This window comes from Chelmon rostratus, chromosome 7 (assembly GCF_017976325.1).
Source record: "Chelmon rostratus isolate fCheRos1 chromosome 7, fCheRos1.pri, whole genome shotgun sequence".
Taxonomy (NCBI): domain Eukaryota; kingdom Metazoa; phylum Chordata; class Actinopteri; order Chaetodontiformes; family Chaetodontidae; genus Chelmon; species Chelmon rostratus.
In genome coordinates, this window is record NC_055664.1 from 6,643,067 (window position 1) to 6,662,267 (window position 19,201).

Here is a 19,201-nt window from a genome sequence, read left to right on the forward strand (position 1 = left end):
TATCTATTATACTGTCCCACTGATGATATTGTTAACAATGCCAATTTTATACTCATAGTCTCAGTTCTATTCTATTCTAAAATTTCGACACACTATTTTTATTTGCTGCAATGACCCAGTTTGCCAAAGGGGATCATTAAAGTTTCATCTTATCTTCCAAAACCTGAAGGTGCCTGTGTGCATCAGCTGTTCTTCATTGGTATCTTCCCACTACATATAGCCTACTTATAGTAGGCTATGCATCAAAAGTGATCTGTAGATAGGTAGTGGTAGAGAAATACAGTATGTGTGCCACAGTGGTCAGTATGTTTGCATTTCAGATAAAGGAAAAGCAAAAGTGTAGAGTAGCACCTTCTCAGTCCAGCAGAGGGCCAGAAACAACTGCTCTGTGTGTACAGTGCATTAGTCTAGTGTACACCTACTGACAATCAAGTCACCATCATTTTCTGCCATTTTTTTCTTACCATAGTCAGACTTACTTAAACTCTGAGAAATAGAGATGATGCTCATGAAAATCCACTGCACAATAGAATCAGAGGGTCTAATAGGGGTCAGTGATGTAGTGGTAAAGAAAAAGATGGCTAAACTAGAGGCAAATGACTGCTATATGATTAACAAACATCAGTTTTTAGTAAAAACAAAAGCAAAAAAATATCAATTTTCAGTGGAAAAATATTGTGATTATATGATGATATGTTTCGTTTTTTTTAACACATATGGAAAATTGTATCAAATTATTGATTATACTTCCAATAAGAGGAATACGTAAGATATGCTGTGATTTGACAATTAATTATGCTAGTATCATTCACACTGCATTACTGACAACAACTTTCATTGTGCACTGTGTTCCAAACTATTAAGATATCACAAATTGCATTGTGAGACAAAGAAATCTATCTTACAGTATCCAAAATACCAAAACTCAATGTCTGTAATGCATAATAGATCTCTATGGCAGTTTTTTCAACGAAAAAACTACTATGACTGCAGAACATACACAAATGCTGCAGATACATGTAAGTAAAGTTTAGATCTTATGGCAGTGGGTGGCCTGGAAGAAATATGTCAACAATTGAACAAACATTTTGAACGTGACGTCTAAATTGTAGCTGAAATGTGTAATTGCACGTTACCACTTAGAATACATCTGTATAGTACACCACCTCTCTTGTTTGGTAACTGTGCCTCGCTGCACGTGTATTTAGGCATCCTCCAAAACGACACCACCCCCTTAATTCTCTTTTGACGGTGTACCATTTTAGGCCCGCCTTATGTTCACTATAATTGGACTATAAGTCATGCTTAACACGCCCATTATCCAGTGTTCTGCCCTGCTATTGGTTGAAGGAATACACCCCTTCCGACCTTCACCATGGGTTCCGCCTACTTATTAAAAACCGTACAGTGGTTGGTACCTTCTTCCAAAACGACAACACTCTCTTAATTTTTATTGGATGTTTTCTCATTTTACACCCACCTTATGCTGACTGTAATTGGACTATCAATTCTACTTTAGATGTCAATCATCTAGTGTTCGGTACTGCTATTGGTTAAAATAATACCCCCTTCCTCCCTTCACAACTGGGTTCCTCCGCCTTATTAAAACTTGGATCGTGGTTGGTACCCCGTCAAGTCAGTCAAATTTGACTTCCGGGTGTTGGATCGTTGCAAAACAGAATACCCATTCGGACAGTGGTGCAAGAGGACAGTCACCGAGAACACCCTGGACAGCACAGCTTTAGGAAAAGTGAGTAATTTTATATGCACACAGCAGACTGTGTCAGCCAAAACGTCTTTTTCTGTAGAAGAATAAACCCTGTGTGTAAGTGTTTGGAAGTAGCTAGCATGTGATTTCAAGCTTCAGTCAGACAGTTGCAGTCGTTACACAACACGGGTAACACAAACCATTGTACAGGAGCTAATGGGCTAGTTAACAGAGGCGCGTGTAATGTAAATGTTGTTATCTGTGGTTCTTCAAGTGTGTTGTAAATTTGTATTCACTAGACTCCGAATCACTGTTGCACTGTTACAGTCGGCGACACGTGTTCACGACACTTAGCATGTCTTGAAACATGGGTAGCCAATCACACCCAGGGTGAAGAACATACATATCACCCCGCGAATGTTTACGTTTATCCGTCACGTTACAGTTATCTTCGGCGATGTATTAGACATTTGATTATTTGTGATGAGTTTGGTGGGTGTGCCTGGTATTTGCTGTAATTTACTTTAATAACTTCCCTTTATTGTCTTACTATCTTACACCAACTTGACCCCCTCCTCTCTCCCCACCTTTCTGAATGAAGTGATGCTATCAGAAGTCATGCAGGTGCTGCGTGGGGCAGGTAAAGTGGGGTCTGCCTTGGTCACCACCCAGGGAGAACAGCTCCGATTAATGGCCTGCAACTCCTCCATGGGGGCAGGATTCAAAGTTGCTCAGGACGTGGTGGAAGGACTTGTGGGCACCTTCATGGGTGGCAGCAATGAGGTAAGGATCCCTGCATTGACCTAGAATCCATTGCTTTGGGAACTTGTGATGGTCATTTGACATTATTTGTGCACCAAATTGTGTAATGGAGTAACTGATAGATTCACTAATACAAAAATAACAGCACTCCCAAGTCACAGTATATGTCCATATAGTATTTTTATTTATTTTTATTTAATGCTTGTCCAACTCTGCTTTGTCTGGAGCAACAGTCAATACAGGAGGATGTGTTTCCGGATGCGGAGGGCTGGGAGAAGATGGACCCTGATGAAGCAGCCAAATGGGCCATGGGGTCCGAGTTCCCCCCTGATGTTCCAGAGCAAAGCCAGACAGAGGCTGGAGCTGCAGCAGGCATGCCAACAGGTATTGGCACTACGAGCTTGTTAACATATGCTGGAGGTGACATAATTTTCACATCATCAGAGCATCTTTTGGACTTGAGGAATGATAGAAATCTGATGCCATGTAAACATTGTGAAGTACATTTTATCAGTATTTTGCTCTTGAATATTCAAGTGCTGGAAAACTGTAATTTTCTGTCTTGACTTAAGTTTTTTTTTTGTTTTCTTGTGTTTTAACAGGCTTAACACACAGGCAAACATGATATAAGATTTTAATAGAGCCACATAATGGCTCTGTCATGTTCACGTCATGTTCTCTACTTCCTGCCATAGGAGGTCCTCCTCCCCCAGGCGCAGCTCCTGCAGGGGCGGGCTGGCCAGGACAGAGTGCTCGCTTTCTCCACACGACCCACGGCCTCCATCCGTACCTCTTCCAGACCAGGTCGGTCCACGACTCTGTGGTTGCCCGACTCACACCAGAGGACATCAAGAAAGCTAGAGAGGCCAAGCAGGCCCTGGTCAAACCTGTCAGACAGAAGGTTGGTTGAAGGACTCCATACCAACTTTGATATTAAAAAAAGAAAGGGCAATATGTGTTAAAGCAGACTGTCCATTTTTTGTTTTATATTCTGTTAGTTTTAGTAATCATTTTACATTATTTTGACAAACAGGCAAGAATCTAAAGAGCCACATCCAGGAATGAGGAGGTGGTCATTATATGATTTTCCAGTTATACATTTTTGCCTTGTAATGTGAGTTATTGTTTAGACAGAGACAGCTGATGATGTAATATGTATGATAGATTGTTTAGAAAATTAAGCCTTAAATGGATAAGTAATGATACAAACACTTTGTTATCACAGGCTCTGATTGACCAATAGTTTAAAATATTTTTATCAAGGCCAGATAATGGTTGTTTCTCTTATGCACACATGTTGAGTAAATACACATTAGCTCTATATTCATAGTGGCATCCAGTAGCAGGTGCAGGAGATGAACCACAAACAGGTCCTAGGACCATATTTTGAGTTGACTCATGTAATGTGTGTCATATACAGTATGCTGGCCATTGTGATGTAACTCAAGGTTACTGTCTGAAAAGTTTTTCCCTTGGTTTTAAGTCAAGAGTTAAGGAATAACAATCAAATGATTTCAAACAATAATATGATGATGTAAGATTTGTTTTTGCCATCTGTTATGTCTTCCCGCAGCTTAGCGACCGTGCCAGAGAGAGGAAGGTTCCCGCCACAAGAATCAGTAGACTGGTGAATTTTGGCGGTAAGATCAATATACATTTTTATACTATTAGTTTTTCTGTTTTAGTGCAGATCATATTTGCGACAGCACAGTATTCATACACTGTTGTCCAAGAGAAAATCCTTCTCGTTCCAGTAATGTACAGTATTTCTCTAGTGTCAGAATTTCAAAATTTTTTTGTCAAAGATACCAGGCATGAAAGGTGATTTCACTCTTCAACTACCTGCAGCTGCAGCAATGTCATATCTTCCGTCGAACATCTGTTAAGTGGCCCCAAATTTAATATCACTTGTGTCTCCGTCTCTCTGCTGCAGGACTGGCAGTAGGACTTGGAATTGGTGCCATTGCAGAAGTGGCAAAACAGTCACTGGGAGGCAAACAAAAAGGAGGTATGTGGCGTATATCTTCTTTTCGTTTCTCTTCTCCTGTCCCCTGCTGTTCTCTCCTCCCATCCTGTAAAACAGCTTTTGGTCCAGTGCATGCTTGGCAGATCCAGAAGACAGGTGGACAGCTGGTTGGCCCGGGAGAAGTTTCTCATTCATCAGCAGCTGCCAGGCATTAAATTAAACCTGTTAACAAGAACTTAAACAGAGGCTTTAATACGTGTTAAACGAGCAGTGTTTAACGATGTGCCACTGTCAGTTTTTACACGCTGCTTTTTACAATTAGCTAGTAAGAGCTGGAGCTTACTTATAGACGTATAGCAGTTTTAAGGCAATTGCTAACACAAATTGTACTTTTAATACGTTGTGCTTTATATCACTGCTAATAATCCTACTCTGTGTGTATGTGTGTGTGCTGCTTGTTTTGTAGACATGAGTGCCTTGTTAGACTCCCCTCTCCTGTCAGAGGCTAATGCTGAGAGAATAGTCAACACACTGTGCAAGGTCCGCGGCGCTGCACTCAAGATAGGACAGATGCTCAGCATTCAAGGTACGCACCGTGGCAACAGCATCACTGCAAAGTGTTGTCCTCACAGTCACAGGATTTCGAGGCAGTGAAATTTGAAAACTTCTCACTATTTTTTCGTCAGACAACTCCTTCATCAATCCCCAGCTGCAGAGGATCTTTGAGAGGGTCCGGCAGAGCGCAGATTTCATGCCTACCTGGCAGATGAATGTAAGCATGAACTGACCCTCCTGTTTCAGACACTTATTCATCTTGTGTGCTATCAGTGAATGATGTCAAAGTCTCTAAAGAAAGTGCTGCAGTGTGTGTTTCTGACAAGGTACCAAGTCTGTTGTCATTAGTCTGGCTGTTCTCAGGTGCAGCTGATGGATGTAGATTTTAAAGGTCGGATACAGATTTTAAGGCTTTAGTGTGGCTCTGATTGTGTAGAAAGTTCTGGAGGAGGAGCTGGGGCCAGGCTGGCGAGAGAAGCTGTCCTCCTTTGAGGACAGACCGTTTGCTGCAGCGTCCATCGGCCAGGTGCATCATGCAGTGTTAAAAGATGGGAGAGAAATCGCCATGAAGATCCAGGTATTCATACACACTCTTTTTTCTGTCTCTCTCACAACCTCTCTCTTTCTCTGTCTGCAATGATGTCATTGTCTATGTCTGTCATTCTCATATTCCCCCCAGTACCCAGGAGTGGCAGAGAGCATCCACAGTGACATTAACAACCTGATGTCAGTTCTGAAAATGAGCGTGGTCCTGCCAGAAGGTAACAACTACATCAGTATTTGTTTTTATGTCTGTTTTCCCATTCTGTTCAATGAAAAGCTGCTGATACAGTTATTATTAGATACTGTTAAAGGCATAGATTTGCGTATGAAAGGTTCCCACAGCTGTCATGGTTGAAGAGTGCTTCATTACTTCATGCCACTCATCATCTAAAATGATCCAAATCCCATTCATCGGGAGAAATGGGCCTAAAAAGTCTTTGTGTTTAGTAGCTTTATGAGAATTTAAGCACATGGGTAACGACAACTGTTGTTTCTCTGTGTAAGTTACTTAATTAGGTTTGGTGATAATATAGTGAGGATCAGATATCCAAATTCTTATTCTTTGACTGTCCCCCATCATTACGCTAAGAGGTGGCTGTAGATGCATCTCCTGTTGATTTGTTTCTCTTCTGTTCTCTTTCATTCCAGCATTTTCACTGTAACGGTTTAGACCATGGGGTGGTGCTGTGGTGTCAGGTCAAAACTAGATTACACGTTTGTTACTGAGTGACAATGAGGGCATCTGCATCATCTATAGAGATGTTACTTGCTTCCTTGTCATGTGTAGTCTTACACGTTCAAAATCAGTAAAAAACGTTAAACTAGTTATCATAATTAAGGATGGCACAGTTTTATTCAGTGTTCAGTGATGTACACCACCACAGTCCCACATATACCATGATAATTGTTTTCACGCTCACCTGCAGAAACCACGTTGTTGTGTTTACAGGTGACAGTCTGTATGTTTTCTTTACTCTTCCCTGCTGAGTTTTGCACAATCTATTTCTCCACAGGTCTGTTTGCCGACAGCAGCCTAGAGGTTCTTCAGAGGGAGCTGGCATGGGAGTGTGACTACAAGAGGGAGGCAGAATGTGCCAAAAAGTTCAGGTAGGTTTAAGTGGCCTGTTGAGCTATAAAGCCTCCTACACTGAAGCCCCCTGGTGAGATGTTACACACCATTAAACTGTGCAGAACAGAAACCAAGGAAGATTCAAGATGGTTAATCCATAATTAGATCAACATTTCATTAAATGTTTACTACTGCTATAAAACTGCCTATATTGACTGTATACGCCTCTCTCTCTCTTTTATTTACAAATCAGTCTATTCCTTGTTAGGTTGGGTCCTAATAGAAATTAAAACCTTTCTACTTTTAGGTTGTTTTGAAAGGTATTCTATTTTTTTTTAAAGTTTTTTTAATATTGTCTTAATTACAATATTGGAGACAGGCTGCAGTCTCGGTAGCATATGTAGTTTATTTGAATACAGACAACAGCCTTATGTTAAGTATTTGTATTTAGTCATTGTAACTATCTTCATGTGTGTGTCTTCCAGTTGGTTTCACATGTATCAGTAATTGGTTGTCTGTTGGTTGTCTGGCCTCCAGGTCCCTGCTGGAGGGGAGTGAGTTTTTCCACGTCCCTGAGGTAATTGATGAGCTGTCAGGCCGCAGGGTGCTGGCCATGGAGTTGGTACAGGGAGTCCCACTGGACCGCTGCGTAGACCTGGACCAGGAGACCAGGAACCAGGTGCGAGTTGACTCAAAAGGCACATGCGTCCCATTTTTGTGTCAATGAAATGTGAGCGATGCAGTGGAGACGGGGAGAACCAGATCTTTTGGCTAATTCTTTGGGCATTTGTGGTATTATAGAAAATCTTAGAATAAATCTTATTTTTGTACAACTATATCAGAATGTTCTGGATAAGGTGAAATTATTAAATATTGTTATTGTAGTAAGTGGTAATGCTCAATTTTTTCCATATCACAAATATAACACATCGGGAAACCAGGAGTAACACTGGTGTTTGAAGTAATAAAAGGTCTATAGTCTATCAATTTATGAAGTGAAAGTGAAAAAAGGGAATTTCACATAAGAGCCACGTGGCTAAAAGATGAGCCCATCACAGTCTGAACCTCTTACTGCAGGAACCAATTAGAGCTGAAACGTTATGACAGGAGTGGGAAACCTTTTTTCTATCAAGGGCCATTTCAGTTTTCATAACTTCCTTCGAGGGTCAGGCTAAATTATTAAACACGTTTATCACACTAACCTCTGTGATGGCTGGAGCCGCTTCTCTTTGGTGAGGCGTCTGATGTCAGATGGTAGTGATGATGATGATGCTACTCGAAGCTTGTTTTCCAGGTTTGGGTCAGTCAGTCTGTAGTGGAGCTGAGTCTTTGCAGGAGTCAGTTCTGAGACAGCTGCTCACAGGAGAAAAATGTCCTCAACAGAGATGCAATCCTCAGTGCATGTTTCCTCAGAATGGAAAATCCTCAGGACGTACATACAGTTGTTGTACCTTGATTTGAGCCTGAGTTGCTTTGCAGCTCAGTGATTTCATGTAGTAGGTTGTGATCAGCTGGTTCCACATTAAATAGCAGAACAAATCAGTTGTTTTTGTTTACTCCTCATGTCCTGAAACCTCTCAGCAAATGCCTGAAGGAGCTTTCACACTCAGCAGCACATGCAGATGTCACAGCAGGCTTTTGTTCTTGCAGAGTAGGACAATGCAGAGTGTTTCCTCTTTCCAGGTGCACTCGTCACAGCTTTAATTTCACTTCAAATGATTTCACATTTGAGAGCAGAGAGCTGAGAAGCTGCTGGAGCTTGACGTTCAGCTCTGAGAGGTTCTTGGTAATGTCCACCATGGGGGTCAAATCATGCACACACTTGCTATCACTGAGTTTCTTCGTCAGGTTTTCCTTCATCTCTATGAATTATTCCAGACAAACTGACACTTAAGAACAAGTTTTCTTTGTCTGGTTCTAGCAGCTCCACAGCAGCAACAAGGCTCTCCTTCACAAACTGAAGGAGGTTTCAGCTTCTTGGCTATTCACTCGCTCACCACAAATCTTGCCTGCATAACACTGTGTTTCTCAGAACCACTAACGAATTTAGGCACCTTTTACTTTAATAAAAAAAAACAAAACAAAAACAACAAAAAACAAACCAAAACAATTGTTTGTCTATTTCTCTTGGAGAGCACAGCACTCCATATCTACTTTTGTTTTCCTGACAGTCGCCACGATCCATTGACATGATATCAACCGCTACATGCGTGTTACATTCAGGGACCACTCAGAAGAATGTGTTAGTCTACTACTTGTTGTTATTTTCTTTTATCGTTGAATAAAAGAATTTGCTGCAAAGGGAAAGTTATTTTCCTTCAAATTATACAGCAGAACCTCGAACATGAAGTGCAGCAGTAGTGAAAATTACTCTGTGTCACTGTATAAATATGCATTTACGCAGTTGAGATTGATATATTTGGACCAACAGGTGTGTGTCTGTGCACTGTATCAGAGATGGCCATTCTGAATATAACCATAACAGGAGCTATAGCATGAAAACATCACATTGATAATAACAACATGACAGTGAAGACAAACCTCTCCTCACATCTCTAGATCTCTTTCAACATCCTCCAGTTGTGTCTCAGGGAGCTGTTTGAGTTCAGGTTCATGCAGACGGATCCAAACTGGGCCAACTTCTTCTACAACTCGGACACCAACAAGGTGAGGGCAGTCTGGAAGTGAAGTTGTAACACAGAAAGGGATGCCAAATATTGAACTCTTCAAAAAAGAAACCTCAAATGTAGCAGATGCATAACACTCTCATCTTGTCTGCAGGTTGTTCTGTTGGACTTTGGAGCATGCAGAAGCTACCCAGAATCTTTCACAGATGACTACATACAGGTATGCTGAATCTAAAATTATATAACGCCCACCAGTGAACTACACAATATGATTTATGCAACAGGATTTCTGTGAATAATTAAGCATGAGAGTCTGTGGCGAAATTTTTGCAGTTGCTGAGGAAAAACGATCATACACTATCAAATACATGTGCACACGTTCCAGCTTCTTCAGTCTACCAGAGCCTTAAAATGGAGCACTTTAAATAAACATGATTACTCTGTGTGTGTGTGTGTGTGCGTGCTCTCAGGTGGTGCACGCAGCTTCTGTGGGTGATCGAGCCACTGTTCTTTCCAAATCGAAGGACCTGAAATTCCTGACAGGCTTCGAGGCCAAGGTAAGGTATTTTAGTCTCTGCTGCTGTGCTCATTTATTTTTCATACGATTTACCCTCCTCTGTCTCTTCTGGCTTCTCCGTTATTTGTGTCTCTTCCTACCTCAGTCTGGCTCCCTGTGCTTGATGTGGTTTCCCTGTAGTCGTAGTGATCCCGAGGTCATGTTTTCAGCCCTGTCCACATATAGAAAAATGTCTCAATGTTTCTCATTAGACTCGAATGTAATTTGTTGCAGGCAAAAGAATGACTGATTCACATTTGACAGTGACTATAAACCTACCCGAAACCAAAACCATTTCAAATCAATTGTATTTACTTTGTAAATGTAAAGAATTCGATCTTAGACTGAGCACTGTACTACGTTGTTCAGTGTTTGCTGAACAGCACTGTCTGCTCCGTACGTATACAACCCTGATTTTAAAAAAGTTGGGACGGCGTGGAAAACATAAATAAAGACAGAATGCAATCATTTGCAAATGTGTTTACCAACAACAGTTTTATAAAGTTCCTGAGCCCATGTAATAATCTGCATTATCCAATCATGTGTTGACAAAGTGGTGAACTTCGCTCCATCCTCGCTTGTGAATCACTGAGCCTTTTCAGGATGCTCCTTTCATACCCAATCATGATACTCTGACCTGTTACCAACCTGTTTACCTGTGGAATGATCCAAACAGGTGTTCCTGGAGCGTTCCACAACTTTGTTGTTGCTCCTATCCCGACTTGTTTGAAACATGTTGCTGCATCAAATTCAGAATAAGCAAGTTATCACATTCTGTTTAATTTAGGTTTTACACAGCCTCAAACTCTTTTGGAATCCTAGTTGTATCAAGGAGCTTATATACAGTGCAGCTACATAAGATGTAATGTACACTTTCGGTTACACCCTCTCCAGTGAACATTTCCTCAGGCTGTCTCAGAGTGTGCACACTCAAAAACGCAGCTTAAAGCGTGTTTGTGCTCTACTTTACAGCTTCTATATTGAAATTGTAGTTCAGTTTTTTTATTATGTGCACACATAGCCGTTGTAACGCCTCTCCGCGCTCTGTACCAGGCCTTCCAGGAGGCCCATGTGGAGGCAGTGATGATCCTCGGTGAAGCCTTTGCCTGTACGGAGCCCTTTGACTTCGGCGTCCAGAGCACCACTCAGCGCATCCAGAACCTCATTCCCATCATGCTACGCCACCGCCTCACCCCTCCGCCCGAGGAGACGTACTCCCTCCACCGCAAGATGGCCGGCTCCTTCCTCATCTGCTCCAAACTGAATGCACGAATAGTGTGCAGGGACATGTTCATGGATGTGTACAACAGCTACAACCAGAGGAGGCAGGCGGAGCGGGCAGCCCAGGCCACTGTGTAGACAGCCAGGGACAAAGTTACTGCCTAGGACTTTTTCAGAGTGGGCTGTCAGGAAAAGGGACAGAAAAAGAGTCTCCAAGAGACAGTGGATCAGACTAATCTAAGACTGTACAATATGTAACTGACTATGGACCATTGATGTTTATGCCTGTCTCCTTTCAGTGCAACAGCTCACTGACGTCAGTGCGAGCGTATAATGATCTGGGCGATCCCACCCCGACATGTCGGTCGGTGACTCATCGAGGCCCGAGTAAACTCTCACACTCATGTACAGACAAACATAAATACCTATTAACTGTGACGTTTAATTTGAAAATAATGGCGATGGTAATTGTGTCGGAACAAATATATGCTGAAGCCTAAATGGCTACATTAGTGATTAAATTTGTATATTAATTGATGAGGGGATTATTTAGTTCTTTTTGAGTGTTGGTGTGTGTGTTTGGTCATATTGGCTCAATGGTTACATCTCTCTCTGTCACACACTACACAGTGCTGCTGTACATTCGCGCCAGCTTTGTGTGCAGTTTCTTGCTAAAATGAATTCATCCTGACACCAAGGTCCACCACATTTCCCACAGAATGGCCATCCTCTGTCTTGAGGACACATAAGAGGCCGTGCATGAAGCTGCCAAGTGCTCTTCTTTGTTTGAAGGACTTTGTGTGCCGCCTGATAAATTGGCAAATAAAGCTTCCTCCTAAATGTGATGACTGGCAGACTAGATGAGCAGATTATTTAAGGAATTAGTCTAATGGAGTAATGGCCTTACATTATACTTTATACTACATAAAACTCAACAATGTCAAATACTGTCAGTCCTTTTTTCTGTTTCTTTATGACAGAGATGTGTATTGTAAGCCATATGGCAGAGTGCTGTGCATTGTTTTTTATTAAATAAAATATGAAAGATTTATATGTATCACAAATTGAGCTTTACTGGCAAGTGTCAAGAAGAGGCTGTGAGCCAAGGACTTCCTTCACTCTGTATTGATGTTTCCATTTCAGTTTCAGTCCTCTTTGGCAGATGTCATTGACTGGAGGCCATGTTTGACCTTATTCTCCACCTACACAGTTCTTCTATCGAGTGGTGCGCATCCTGATACGATATTTCTGGCTCACAGAATTGAGCTAATGGTGGCATTGATGAGTCTATTTTTTCTTCAGGAACTATTTTTGTTTCGCGGCTGCGCTGTCTATTTTGTCTCATCAAGCCATTACAGCACTACAGGACTGTCTGCAGGATGCTCGCTAAATGTTATCGCTCACACCACAGGAGCTGGGATGTGAGGCTTTCACTGACGGCGTAAAAAGCGGATGGAGAAAGATGCAGCCTTTTACCATTTCTCCCCTCGCACTTGCTGTTAGTGTCCCGCCATTGAGCTTTGTTCCATCCTGTATGGTACAGCTGCTGAGCTGTTCCTACAGCGAGGCTGGCTCCGATACACTCCATCAAAATCACAGTTTATTTTCCTGAGTTTGGGAATCGGCCACAGTTAATAACTGCAGCACATGTTGAGAGAATAAAAAGCACATTCTTCTCTTGTAGTTCACGCAATGGAAAGTTGGAGCTCTCCTCTGCGTGTAAGAAGCAGCTGGCTTCAGTTTATTGGAGGAGAATTGGCTCTTTCTGGTCTGAGTCTCAGACTTTTCATTGGGGCTAACACAGGAATGGTGAGGGGTTATTTCAATCAGGACGGGCCCGTTTCTGAAGTTAACGCATGGTGCATGTCAGCAGACACATTCATTCATTATGTATGTGCAGAGAAACATCTATGGTTCAATTATTGTTGGTGTTGCTGAATGAAAAATGTTCGAATTAAGGTCTTCTGGGGACCTCAGTGTGAACATTATGGGATGGCTGGCCGTCTCTCTGCCCAGTAGGTTTTTGCTGTTTATATTATGAGGCTGGGCTGGCTTAATTATATTGGAATTTTACTGTTAGTTTCCTGGGGATGTTTACTGGCAACAGTGACCTTATGTTTGCATGGTTTTCATTTTTATTTTTAAGCTCACATGGTATCACTCTGGCATTTATCAACAGGGCTGCAAGGCTGCCATTGTGGACATTGAAGTCATTGCTTTAGTAGTCTGGGAAGGATTTGGGTTTTTCAACAGTCTGAGAGTTGTTCACACATTCCACAACTAAAATGAATTATTTTCTCATTATTTTAAAGGCTAATTCCAGTATATTTTTTGTTATCATTAAACATCCCCTCCAGACATGTTTCAAGACATTTAAAATGGTCTGCTTTAAATAATCCACAAAAAAGTTTTTTTAGTAGTACATCAGTGAAAAGTTTAGGATTTGTAATATTTTTCATTTCAAAAGTTTAACTTCCCACGACAGCCTTTCAGTGTCAAAAAGAGTCCGAAAAGTGGAGGGGTCTTTAATTTGACTATTTTTAGGGGACTATATATACTTGACAATATCTATCTATCTATCTATGCTGGTTCGGCATTTTATTCTTGACAGTGTGTAGAGGTCTTTGAAACAAAATCTCTAAATCAAAATGCCTTTGGCATAGAGTGAGCCGTTCACTGAATAAATAAAATATGAACTTGAATTCAAATTGAGTAAAATTACTCCTTTATATTCATACCTTTGAAGTTAAGTGATATCAAGGCTGGATAATGACTCAAGACTGAGCCATACAGAGCTTGCTGTTATTCCACAGAGTGCGTTGAACCTGTTTGGAAGTTTCCCTGCTCGTTGTAATGGCCTGAAGGACCTGAGTTCAGGTCCACGACCTGAAAAGCATCTGACCTGACAGAGAACCCGTGAGCAAGGCACCTGTTTAAGATCTCTGGTGCTGTTCACCCTCCAGCTGCAAATACTGTGTACAAGCCAAAGGAGAATTTCCCTACAGGGATGATTGGAGTAACTACGGTGCCGCATGGTGGCGCAGTTGAGCGACTGAAACTGAGTCCTGCTGGGGTTTTTTTCTTTTCTGGAAAACATCAATGGGGAGAGTGGATTTGCATGTCCGGCCGTCTGTGCCAATGGGCGCACTGGGAAGGCTGGGTTAGCGGGTGGAGCCGGGGGAAGCAGCCCAGTAAGTGCACAGTCAACAACCAAAGCATCCGAGATTACTACAGATCCACCAATTTCACCGAAATCTCCCTTGAATCGCTCTTGTGAGCATTTTTATTTTGTGTGTGTGTGTGTGTGCGTGCGTCTCTGTGTGTGTGCGTGTATGTGCGCGCTGCGACCAGGTTGGGCTCCACATCGCCTCCATCTCTTCCCACAGCGCGGATGAAGAAGATCTTGTGAAACTGCCTTTTACATATTATTCTCGTGTGTAACATATTTCCGTCCGGGGTCCTGGATTTACACAGAGGAGGAGCGGGGACCCGATCATCCGTCGTTCTCTTGGGTGAGTTCACTGGTTTCCCGTCCAATCTGGCATCCCTGTTTACTGACACTTCCAGGGTTATTTGGAGACCCGGCGACGTCTTTATAATGAATGAATCCGCCATCAAGAAGTGTACGATCCGCTCGACATGATGTAGAATCCCTGATTTGCGAGTTTCGGGCTCATTCTAATGTTTGGATACAACTGCGGCGCTTTTGGATACGGACCTCGCCAGCGGGCCCATATGTGTGAAATGAATGAAATGTGGCAGCTCCAGCCTTTGATAGCGGTTTACATCCCTAATCCGTAAATAAAGAGAAATAAGTATATTCTAGTAGGAGGCTGATCGGCTCTCCCCCAAACTGCCGGCACACAGATACTCTAAATATCGATATTATCTCATCGGAATACTCCAATTAAAATAAGCTGTAACTTTATAGGCCTGCTATTGAGATATAGGTCCTTATTAGGATCTTATGACACCGATTAATGTCATTAATTTAGGTTATGACGTCATTATTGGCGTGGGAATGAGATGATGTGATATCGATTGAGCTGTGAAGAGTCACCCATGTGGGATTACGGTGTTTGTAGGTGACACACCATATTCTGTGACCTTAATGCGATTTTCAGGGTTAGGGGTAGGGTGCAGGGGGTCCTACAGTATGTGGGTCACAGAATCTGATGGGTCACAGAATCTGGTGCAAGTGTAAGTGCTTTCCCCGGGGCAGCACGGCCACTGAGTTTGAATATGTAGGCTACGGCCATAATTCTACCTGTCTGCAGGATTGTCTCTGCCTCTCTCCATTGCATCATGCCATGTGGTTAATAGTGATTTTTGGGTTTGATTGCATCATTTCCAAACTTCTTCAGGCCTTTTTCTTTGTTGGGAAAAGTGCTACAGCTTACTGTGAGCTCTCCCACACTTGCCTGGGAGATTTGCAGAAAATGAAAAGAAAAAAGCATGGCACTCAAATGACTTGGAGAGCGCGGCTGTAATGCACACACTGGCTTACACACTTGGCACATGCCTTCGTATATAGGCCCAGTAAATGCATGGGGCTCTATTGTCTGTGGGGCTCCATCTGTTCCATGACATGGCATTCCTCAGACAGCCAGTCATGCTGTTAGGGGGTGGTCTACCCTGATCTACTGTCTCTGAGAGAGAGAGAGAGAGAGACAGAGAGAGAGAGAGTCACATGGGGTGTATTAAGAGAGTAGTTGCAGGGCTCAGGGTGTCTCAGCCCACAAGGCCGAGACCACCTGCACAGACAGCTCCTGAGCCAGGCTGGGGTGCTAGGTCTGACCCAGGATCCGGCTTACTGAAGCTCTAAATTTGACCTGAAAATAGGCTTGAAGATGGTTTTGTCCAGAGCTGGGGCTCAAGGTTGGCTAGGATCGGACTAAAATCAAGAGCTAGAGGTTGACTAAATGTGATCTGGACCATGAGCTTAATTAGGCCAGCTTTAGGCTATGGTTGGGGCTAAAGATAGGGCTAGAGAGGGGCTAGATTTGGTATGTAGCTTAGGCTAAAAGAAGGCTAATGGAAGGATAGGTTTAGTCTAGAGTTGGGCTACGATGAAATCTAGATTCATTCTGGTGCTGGGGCTGTAGGAAGGCTGGGTTTGGGCTGATGTTTGGGCTAAAAGGGGTTAGAATCAGTCCAAAGTTTTGGTCAGACAGCATAGAGAAAGTTCAAGTTTGGTCTGGAGCTGGGGCCAGTGGAAGGCGAGGTCTGGTCTAGGGCTGGGACTACAAATGGACTCTGATGTAGCTAATCACTGTTGCAACTCAGTCATCACAACAAGAACATAACTACACCACCCCCATCCACACAGCAGTAGCCTACACACACATTAATGCATACACATACACACTCTCCATTTCCCCTTAGACCATTTTCCCTCTTCCAGTGCTCTGATTGCTGCATTAGGACTTGGCTTGTCTTTTGTTGTCCACACACACACACAAACACACACACACACACACACACACACACACACACACACACACACACTAACTCAAACACATTCACACCCATGCACAGGCACGCACACACACACACATGGGGGAGGGTTGGCGCAGCTGAGACCACAATACAACGGGGATCAGAGGTCATCCAGCTGGCCAATCAGGGTGCCGTCTGTGTTGGCTGGTGGCGGAGGAGGGCGTTGCCCCCCTTTGTGCTGGTCAGGGTGGGTCTGCTAAACAAGCGGCTCCACTTCCAGCCCTGGCCCTGCTACTGCCGGCGGACCCAGTGTGCTTCCTCAGAGCCGGTCACACCAGCCTTTGGACACTTTATTAGACTGCAGGTCAGAGACTCGTCCAGTTTAGAAGAAGTCCTCTATAGATTTGTGACTGGATTTCTGGTTTGTAATCAGCTGCTTCTTAAAAACTTGAACTGTAGGAGAAAGAGTACAAGTGCAAAAAGTTCCCATTTAAACTAACTGTCTACCACGTCACACACTGGCTGATAGTGTTTACAGGGGTCACAGTGTTTCACTGGTACTATGCTTGCATGTGCTGTGCATTCGTAATATGTGTGGGTGTTAATGAATGAAACCAAACCCTGCAACCAAAACCTGTAAATTAACTACAGAGTTCTATTTCTGGTGGTAGGAGTAATTAAAGAAATGGAAAGCGTTAATGAGATTTGAAGTACTTTAAAGATGGTGAAGAGAGGAAGGATGGGAAGAGACGATGGGTGGAAAGAGGCAGAACAGGGTGCTGAGGAGGAGAGCCAAAGACAATGGAGGAGGAATTAGGAGAGGCAGAGAGAACGGCCGAGGCTGCAGAAGAGAGAGTGGTAATGTAAGGGAACAAGGGAGAGATTGGCCGAGCAGAAGGGAGAGCAAAAGGTGGGAATCAGCCAACAGGGAAGCCATTTGTTCCCCGGTCGCTGTCTGAAGTTCGTGTCAGAAACTTGTCTCCTCGCTGGGTGCGATCATGTCCGTCTGCACAGAACCTGCAACACAGAAGATGCACTTGTCTTCTAATGTTGACGTCCACATCATCCTCCCTCTCATTTTCTCTCTCTCTCTCTCACACACACACACAAACACACACACACACACTTCCAGCTCTGCTGTCTGATGCCTAAGTGCCTTCAGTATGTGCTGAGTGTAGTTATCTGATTTCTGCAGGCTAGTTAAATGCAACCACTCCTTTCTCCCATATAGTTCCATTACTGCACACACTAATGGCATGCTCACAGCACGCACACACAGGCCTGTTGTTTCGGTCTGTTTGTGTGCGTTTGATTGGCTCTTATTGCCGTGCATTATGTTGATCTGGATTGATAAACGATTGGCGCAATGGATTTGAACGCCTGTCTAGTGGACGCTCATGTGTGAAGGCAGCGATTTGTGTTTTTCTCTGTGTGTTTGACCATGCATGTGTGTGTGTCTGTGTGTGTTTCCTTGGCGCTCAGCAGTTTATTTCTTTGCTTCAGTGGCGTTTTTCCTCTGCAGATAACAAGGAAAGTGGAAATGGGTCTTTCTCGGCAGCCGCAACTCCGAGTGGAGCGCTCATTGCAACTAATAACTGTCACTTTGAGTTGCGAGGGTTGCATTTTTTGTCTCATTGGTCTCTTGATTTATTTTTTGGCGATGACCTATTTCAGCCTGTTTAGCTGTTGAAGCTCGATGGGGGACGTGTGTGTAAAAAAAAGTGAAAAAACACGAGCCTCTGAAACACTACATGCCCCCCCCCCCCAGGGTCTGATTTGATCTATATCCTTTTCCAAGCTTTTAGCAACTGCTTTGTTTGCTGCTTGTCGATTGTTTTCACATGGTTTGTCCCAAATTACACCTAGCACCTTTCATGAATGTCCAATACAGAACCCCGGACCTCCTTCTGCAGTGTGAAAACGCTGGTGTGTTGGCTTTGCACAATTTCTACACAAAGTGTGGACTGCCTGCAGAGGAGGCTTAGCACAGTTTCCGTGTGACATTCATGGCAGAATGAATCTATTAGCTATCTTGCTGACAGATATATGAGAAGATCCATACCACTGTAAAGGTGAAATGAGGTGAAAAAATAAGTATCAAGTTATATCTTGTTGAGGCATCCATTTTTGTTCGGTTGTCAGGCGTAATGCGTCAGTGCCAAGTCTGATATGTCTGAGCTTTCAGAAAAATCTGAGCTTCCTCGGATGTTGCTGTGAACGTTATCTACAATTTACAAACTCGTCCTTACAATGTCAGCAATTAAAATCCTTTATAAGTTAAGAGTACCAAAGCATCTATTCCTTAACCAGTATTAGTACCCTTGAGCTGAGCCCTCATCCCCTGTTTGACCAAATCAGATCACGTTTAGCTGTGTGAAGGTATGGCCAGATGTGCTGGAAAAACAGTATAGATGCTTTCAACTGTCCCTGGATTAAAGGAAATCATGGTTGCATAATCAGGATTCTCCATTTGATCTACACGTGGAGGTAAATAAGCCCAGATGGCCTAACTGCACTGTAATGCATCTGAGGAACGCTGCCATTGTTGGTTTCTAATCTTGTGTTATTTACAGTACCTACAACCCACGTAGAACGACTTTCCACTGCGCTCTTCTGTTATAATTCAAAGCCTGTAGCTGAGCTTCAGTCCCACAGCGTGGAAAAAAAAACACTATTTAATATGACGCTGGCTTCTTTGCTGCACTATTTCAGAGTGACGCAGAGGGAGAGAGATTGTTAGCGACACACAGAACCC

The 19,201-nt window shown here is 43.0% G+C and overlaps 2 protein-coding genes across 3 annotated transcripts in view; both read left to right on the forward strand.

Moving 5' to 3' along the window:
* The first annotated feature begins 1,665 nt into the window (after positions 1-1,665).
* Positions 1,666-12,053, forward strand: coq8b (coenzyme Q8B). 2 transcript variants are annotated; one of them, XM_041940460.1, is made up of 16 exons: positions 1,666-1,750; positions 2,310-2,491; positions 2,698-2,854; positions 3,166-3,371; positions 4,044-4,110; positions 4,404-4,478; positions 4,903-5,022; positions 5,123-5,208; positions 5,428-5,568; positions 5,671-5,752; positions 6,548-6,641; positions 7,141-7,282; positions 9,163-9,270; positions 9,385-9,450; positions 9,701-9,787; positions 10,840-12,053. In XM_041940460.1, coding segments are annotated over exons 1-16 (1,920 nt in total). In that variant the 5' UTR covers positions 1,666-1,749; the 3' UTR covers positions 11,146-12,053. The 2 variants fall into 2 exon arrangements, with proteins under 2 accessions (XP_041796394.1, XP_041796395.1); XM_041940461.1 differs by having other exon boundaries at positions 2,704-2,854.
* A 2,230-nt stretch (positions 12,054-14,283) lies between these two features.
* numbl (NUMB like endocytic adaptor protein) overlaps positions 14,284-19,201 on the forward strand; it is a 52,300-nt gene continuing 47,382 nt past the window's right edge. Inside the window, exon 1 of the mRNA XM_041940505.1 lies at positions 14,284-14,519. The gene's annotated coding sequence lies outside the window, so the exon portion shown is untranslated. The remainder of the gene's footprint in view (positions 14,520-19,201) is intronic.